Source organism: Montipora foliosa, chromosome 9 (genome assembly GCF_036669935.1).
Source record: "Montipora foliosa isolate CH-2021 chromosome 9, ASM3666993v2, whole genome shotgun sequence".
NCBI classification, from domain to species: domain Eukaryota; kingdom Metazoa; phylum Cnidaria; class Anthozoa; order Scleractinia; family Acroporidae; genus Montipora; species Montipora foliosa.
The window spans coordinates 46,193,576-46,201,075 of NC_090877.1; the positions used below are offsets into that span (position 1 = coordinate 46,193,576).

Genomic DNA, 7,500 nt, shown 5'->3' on the forward strand with positions numbered 1-7,500 from the left:
CGACAAATAACTTTTGTAACATTCGCACATCCCCTTCTTTCTCTATTGCCTAACTTTCGTTTTATAATTATTTTTAAACAGGATTTCAATGGCAATCGTTAAACATACCAGTAAGATTACCAAACTCAATTTTCTTTAGTCCAGCGTCTGTCCAAAATAGTTTTTGTTCTTGTTTATCCACAGCCAGATCGCCAGGGAAATCGGCACTGAAAAGCACCGTTTCATATGCACCTCCCATCGTTGCGCGCATAATCGATTTCTTTTGGGGATTCACATCCGTGAAATACATATCCCTGCAATGTGTAAAGTAGGTATTACATTTAGTGATGGCACCAAGATACAATTTTTACTCCTTTATTGAAGTGTCCAGTCTTCTAGCGCTGGAGCACTAATTGGAGACACTGTAGACTGAAATCAGCAAATCAACGCATATCAAATCAAAATCGCTCTCAGGACTTGTTTGTAAAAAAATGAGATCTTTCATCCACCAAGTTACCCAGGGACAAACTTAAAAACGGACAGAAATTAAACTTAATTCGCGTTTCCGGAAAACGGCTATTCGATATTAACCAAAAACAACATCCCAATCCTTGCCTGTTAACTACAGTTAACGAGCGAAAATTATGAAAAGATAAATAAAATACAGCAAGACGATTTTCACAGTCTTATGACAAGCAGTTGCCTCGAAGAAAACACAAGGATTAATCTTCTGCGATAAATGTTACAGCTCGGCGACTATGCTCTTCTGAACTTCTTTCTATTCCTTTTCGTTTTCATTATGCTCGTTTACGCCCTACCTATCTGGCATAAACCTGACCAGCCAAGGTACTTTTAAAAATACTCAAACTGTTGGTATAAACTGCCGCTTTTTATTTTAGTGCTCTCTTAACAATTGTACCCGTGCATGGCGCGAGACTTACCCCTTCTCAGGATAAAGCACTATGGAACGTGGATACACATCATCCTTCTTGAAAACCGCACCCATATTAGTTTTGTGCCTCAAACTGTAAACGTTGATGCTATTTAAGACACTGTCTGTCCAATAGAGCTGCTGTCCGTAGGGGTCGATGGCGAGATCAAACGGCGATGCACCGCTGTTTATCTTGAGGGTCTTGACATTGGTTCCATTTTGATAAGCGCATTTGATTGATTTGGTGATTCCGCCATCGATCCAGAAAACTAAGTGGCTTTTGATGTCATAATCGATGGAAAGGATATCTTCTAAATCTCGCACAGGCAAAACCACCTCGAGATTGTCATCAGAGTCAATCAAGATTCGATGAATGGTGGTTTTGGTGCTGAACAACATAAAGACACTTGGAGCTGAAAAAGAGAACAATAATTAACATACGTAAGGCACAGTTTCAGTAACCCTGTAATAGACTGGTAGAGCAAAGATTGACATACCGAAGCTTAGAATAACGAAGTAATCGAAATAACAAACCGTGATGCACCCCACGTAAATCAAATGCCAGGGAAATAACTTACACACAACGAACCACGGGATAAAACAAACAAAATTGTCCTGTCCTACAAACTTCGGAAATTAAGAATAATGAGAGGAAAAAACGAAGCCAAGCACACCCTTTTAATATACTTGTCCGCTTCTGTGTGGTTTTCTAAAGTTATAACTTCCGGCGATTTGCTAAAACGATAGGCACGAATACCCTCAAGTTCCTTTAAAACCTTTATTTACCTTTGCAAGTTTGGCTGTTTGAATCTGATAACTCATAGTGAGTGGGACAGGAACACACGCTTGTGCTATCAGGTTTGGCGAAGCAAAGATGGCTACATCCATTGTTGTCGGCGGCGCAAGGATTCCAGCCTGAAACATGAGGAAAGGTGTTACAAGAAAAACGTTGAGAACCCATGGGAACCTACAGTAGCATAATGGTAAAGACGTCCCTTGCAGCACTACGCAAGAGTGCATGTAGTATTAAGAGCTAAAACGCACATACACTGTTCTTATCGAGGGTTTCTTTCAGGAATTGGCTAGAACAATTAATAAGCAAGGCAACAAATCGGCAATTCTTATAAATGCCTAAAAAATTCTGCTCGCAATGACGAACAACAAGTAATAATCATAATAATAATAATAATAATAATAATAATAGTAATAATAGTAATAATAATAATAATAATAATAATAATAATAATAATAATAACGGAAACTTTATTTGTCTTCGAATACAGTTGTAAATCTCTCTACGTATAGGCAATTAACAACTGGCTATAATGTCTCGCTAGTCGTCGTCGCAAAGTACTGCAACGACGCAGCTCAACAAAGTCGAACAGAAGGCATACTTTTGCGCCTCTGGCAGTCGCTATCATGTTACAGCCATGTATAGACCTCTTTCATAATGGCGGATAAATAAAATATTCTTTTGCTTTAATGCTAATAAGCCTTACTTGCCTCGCTACGACGAGCAAATTTGAAAAGAATTTCTATTTCGAAAGGAGAGCCGTAGGTCTAATTAACATAAAGACAAAAGAATGTAAAAGTGGTCGCCATTTATGAAAGTGGTTTATGACCTTAGAGCGCAGTTTACAGCCAGCTGGAATCAGCTGCTGTATGCTGGTTTTTTCTCAAGGAGCAAGACCAGAGAACCCGGAGTAGAACCCTCTAAGTAGACTAGAGAGCCAACACAAATTCAACCCACTCAGTCTTATGGCGTCAGGCCGAGAATCGAACCTGTGCCACATTGGTGGGAGGCGAGTACTCTCACTACTACGCCAACAGTGCTACCATGTAAATATTTTCGCTAAATCCTAAATACCCAGTGTCACAACAAAAAGTATTGTATTGAATCTTATCGAAAACCAGCGGTTTTTGACCATCTCACACAATTCTGGTACCAAATCTGCTTCAAACTCTGAGCTCTTTATAATTGGCATGCTTTTAATTACAAATACTTAAAAATTATTTCATGAGTGCGCACGTCGTTGGATGACTGGGATTCAGTGAAAACTAGCCATATGGGATACTGCGGATGGACAAAATTAAATATTTATGTACAAAATTATTTGCATACCTTCTTGTCTGCTCCTGTGAAATACAAGGATGTCCATAATATTGTCAATATTGCTCTCAATTCGCGTCTGACCCAATCCATTCGTTTTGTCAACTCGGTAAATTGTTGACAAGTCAGCGTAATAAATATAATCCTCGAACTGTGTCAATGCAAATGTCTTTGGCAGCCCTGACACGACTGTTCGCCGATTTGTTCCATTTAAGTTTGCACACTCAATCAACCTCCTTTCTTGATCGGCCCAGAAGATTAATCTGGTCGAAGAGTCGATTGTTAAACCAGCAGGAGAAATTAGGTTGGTGAATAAAGTGCGTCTGTTTGATCCATCTAAGTCAGCTATTTCTATGGTTGAATTTCTTCCACCGTTCACCCAGTACATATGTCTACAAAAAAGTGCACGTTAACCATCAAAAGCGTTTTATATTTTAGTCCAAGTGTGGGAAAAATCGAATCCTGTGAAGACAGTCAGGTGCAATTGACCATTTTTAAATCTCCACTCTTGCGCAAGAAGAAATTTAAACCGTAATCAAAATGGTTTGAAAGTTTTTTTCTGAAAAAGTATTCGTGTTAGAAAAAAATGCCCATCTTCAAATTTCCAAGGACCCTCCATTTCAAATAACAGTGAGGTGTTGTGCTTGCCCCATAATTTGAATACCAATAGGGCAACCATAACATGTCAAAACCAAAACAAGCAATTTTTCCGTACTGGTAATGGTTTCGATCGCGCGGAATTTTACAGTTTCAGCTTGCCCGATCGTTCACTTAATTTCCAGCACGGAACCGCAAGGGGTCTCTGTTACATGAAACAGAAGTGGCATGGCTGTAATTGAACAGACGCCTTCCCCTGGCAAGTTAACATACAAATTATACGTTTATGGATATGCTAATGTGGAAGATAACATGCATTGGAGTAGAAAAAGGTTCCTTAACCAGAACGTCGGCTACCAATCGTTCCTTGTTTCTATCGGTTTAATTTGAAAAGCAGAATTTTACCCTGAGACCGGATCAAGCACCAGTTCATGTGGTTCCCATACATCCTTCCAAATCAACATTTTTCTGTGTTGCCCATCCAACCGGGACACTTCTATTCGGTCATTTCTTTTGTCCGTCCAATACAGGTTCTTAGCTATCCAGTCCACAGCCAGACCATCCGGAAATGACAAGTCTACTTCAATTATCGGTTCTATGTGGCTGCCATTAAGGAAGGCTCTGCTTATCGTCTTTTGGCCCCCATCCGTCCAGTAAACTTGCATCTCCTGAACGTTGAAGTCCAATGCACGCGCATCTTTCACACTCACCAAAGGAATCACTGCTCCATTGTTGGTATCCAAAGAGATTTTGCTAATGTCTTCTTTGCTGGAAAAATACAGAAATGCCCCTGGCAAATATAAAGCACTGGTTAAAAAGGCAGCACTTCAATCAACTTTTATTGTGCAGAGGCCGGCGATTTTATAAGCTTGATTCCAGAAAAAAAACCAATAGTATCGTATTAAAAAGCGAGAGTGTTGCTTGCACCTTTATCCAAACTGCAGACCAAGAAGTACAATCCCCACACATCCACTGCACTTGTCACCCACAGAATGTGGTCTCCAGATTCAAGGAAAAAATAACTATGATAATAACTTACAAACACAACTCTTCTTGTCCGCAAGCATTTCCATTCCATCGGGACACTTGCAATTGACTCCTGTTGGACTGTACAGACACAAGTGACTGCATCCTCCATTATCTTGCTGACAGGGGTTCGAACCTATAAAGGAACATTTTCATCATTTTATTACCTCAGAGAAGCAGATTCCTGAGATGTCCTGGTTTTTTTAAGTGCCCGGTCTTATAATATTACAACTTAAAGTTCAAGATCCAAAAATTGACTTCTGCAAATTGTATCGGGTGTTTACTAATGCAAAAAAACCGATGTTAGTCTTTGAAACTCAACGATATCATGAAATGTCAAAAGGAGATTAAGAACGTTGTGGGTTGTACCAAAAGTCCAGCCTGTTGGGGAAAGGGATCACATCACATAATTATAATTCTTACTAATAGTTATTATTTATTCCAGTAACATAATTCTAACTAACAGTAATAACAATAATACAACAATTAATTTATATAGTGCTTATTCCTTTACTCTCACGGTGCCTCTCTCCACCCAGGTGTATAAATGGGTACCGGCGAAAATGCCGGGGGTAACCCTGCGATGGACTGGCATCCCATCCAGGGGGGAGTAGAAATACTCCTAGTCGCTTCATGCTACAGAAACCGGGATACGCTCCGGCCTAATGAGCCACTTGGCTCGTAAGCAAACTTATTCCTCAAGAGTCCACAAGCGCTTCACATCGATGAAAAAAATTGAAAATTGGCTTACAAAATATAATATAACTTAATAAAATCTCACAAAAAATTGTGACCAATCTCTGACATACCTTCATAGTTAGTATAGGTTTACTCAACAATAAGCCTTTTGGAAAAGAAAAGCCCCTCAGGGATTTCTTAAAACTACCTACAGAATCGCACACCCTTAGCTCCTGTGGAAGGGCATTCCAAAGCTGAGTGGCACACACGGAAAATGCCCTGAAACCGTACGATTTTAAACTATAAGATTGCGTCTTCAGAAGCAGCATGTTTCCCGACCTAAAGCCTGCGAGGAAACTAGCCGACAAAACAGCGCCTCGGCTTTTTTCCAGAAAACTCCACATCGCATCTAAGAATGAGGTTGATGGACCACTCACGGAAAATATTTGACGGTAAGTGTCACACCGAGCCACAGAATTGTAACTGCCAGCTCTTTAAAATGCAAATTGACGTTCGTAGAGCTCTATCGGAATAAATCCATTATGGAATTTGTCCATCTTATGTTGTGAAAGTTAGGTTGCATCTAACTATCTGTATAATTGAGCCCCAGCCAGTAATTCCTGATTAAATTTTCGACCTCGGATATTGCGTTTTCTATTGTATGAACCCAAGTGCATTTCGGGATTTATGGGCACAAGTTTCAAAACATCACGAGTGACCATAAATCACGAAATGCGCGAGCAAGTTCATAAGATTTTTTATTTATTACATACTCAACAAAATCACTCCATCGCTTTGTTTCCATAGCAACTTCCGTATTGCACCCTATAACCTATTTATGCATTCGTCATTAACCAATCAGAAGCGCGATATTCTGTTGAGTTATTCTATATAATGTATGAAAGATGGCAAATAGCCCACGACTGGTTACCAACCAGTTCCATATCCAACAAGCGATGCTAATGGAACAATTGTTATTACCCTGTTGGGATACGTGTAACTAAAGAAAATCAAGCGAACTCACCAAGATCAAGGCTGAGGTTAACTGCTTTTAATCCCCTTATATCCTTCAGGTTTTTAATGATGATTTTTCTGTTCTTTCCAGTGAGTTTATTGACACTCTCTATGAGCTCTTTTGAATTGTCTGTCCAATATAGGTTATCGCCATTAGAAGTTATGAATGTAAAATTTACGGATGAAGAACTTGTATTCGGCACTGATTTTCGATTGCTCGCATCCATATTCATAACATTAATTGTGTTGTATTTAGCATCTGTCCAATAAATCGTCTGTTCATGGATATCAATGGAAATCCCCACAGGCAATTCTATGGAGCTGTTCACCAAGGTAATGCGATGGCTCCCATCAAGTTCTGCTCTTTCAATCTTAGGTTTCTTTCCCGATGCAATCCAATACATGTAGCTGACACAAAGAAAAATCAAACACGCTCTTCAGTTGATTGGACAATTTGTGCATTTGCTGTACCAACCAAAACCATTATCTATTGCCGGTAGTATTCAAATGGAGATCAGGCACTTATTTTTTGGCTACAAATGCCTTACTTTTTGCCTTTTGTCTTGTTTCCCTCTCAAAAACATCACAACACTATCTGTAATCAAATGCTTACCCATGAGATGGATCCAAAGCAATCGCAATGGGTGTATCCAAATTTTTGCTGATGAGAACTTTTCTTGCTGTTCCATTTAATCGACTGACTTCAATCCGGTTAGTACTAGGGTCAGTCCAGTACAAATTGCGCGCCAACCAATCAACAGCAATTCCATAAGGATCTTCGATTTGTGAAGCTACAACAACCTGTACATCTGAAACCAAGAAAACAATTTGTTTTAAAAAGTAAAAAGTAAAAGGAACTTCTTTTTAGGTGTTTTCTTTACTTTACAATTTAGACCTTTGGGTGGTACACTTTGCATTCAGAAGGAACAAGAGGCTACGGGTAGCCTACACTTTGTTCGCAGGAGTTTCAGCCGATTGCAGTAATTCAGTGATTTTTTAGTTACAATATCTTGGTCAACATTCAGTTCAATTCCGTGGTCCGAAGTTTAAAGTCGAAAGTCCCCAACCGTATGGTTAAGTGCGATAGTAAAAGAGTTGTCAGGCCCGAAGACGGAGCTCCGTTACAAATGAATTTCTTGCAAATGGTTACTAAATGCAAATTTTC

At 39.4% G+C, this 7,500-nt stretch overlaps 1 protein-coding gene across 1 annotated transcript in view; it reads right to left on the reverse strand.

Annotated features, from left to right (window-relative positions):
* LOC137969354 (low-density lipoprotein receptor-related protein 6-like) overlaps positions 1–7,500 on the reverse strand; it is a 50,787-nt gene that overhangs the window by 14,323 nt on the left and 28,964 nt on the right. The window contains exons 6-13 of the mRNA XM_068815561.1: positions 6,949–7,144; positions 6,346–6,743; positions 4,657–4,779; positions 4,023–4,407; positions 3,033–3,412; positions 1,697–1,825; positions 921–1,323; positions 109–293 (exon numbers count right to left, since the gene is read on the reverse strand). Of these exons, the coding sequence (XP_068671662.1) occupies positions 109–293; positions 921–1,323; positions 1,697–1,825; positions 3,033–3,412; positions 4,023–4,407; positions 4,657–4,779; positions 6,346–6,743; positions 6,949–7,144 (2,199 nt within the window). The remainder of the gene's footprint in view (positions 1–108; positions 294–920; positions 1,324–1,696; positions 1,826–3,032; positions 3,413–4,022; positions 4,408–4,656; positions 4,780–6,345; positions 6,744–6,948; positions 7,145–7,500) is intronic.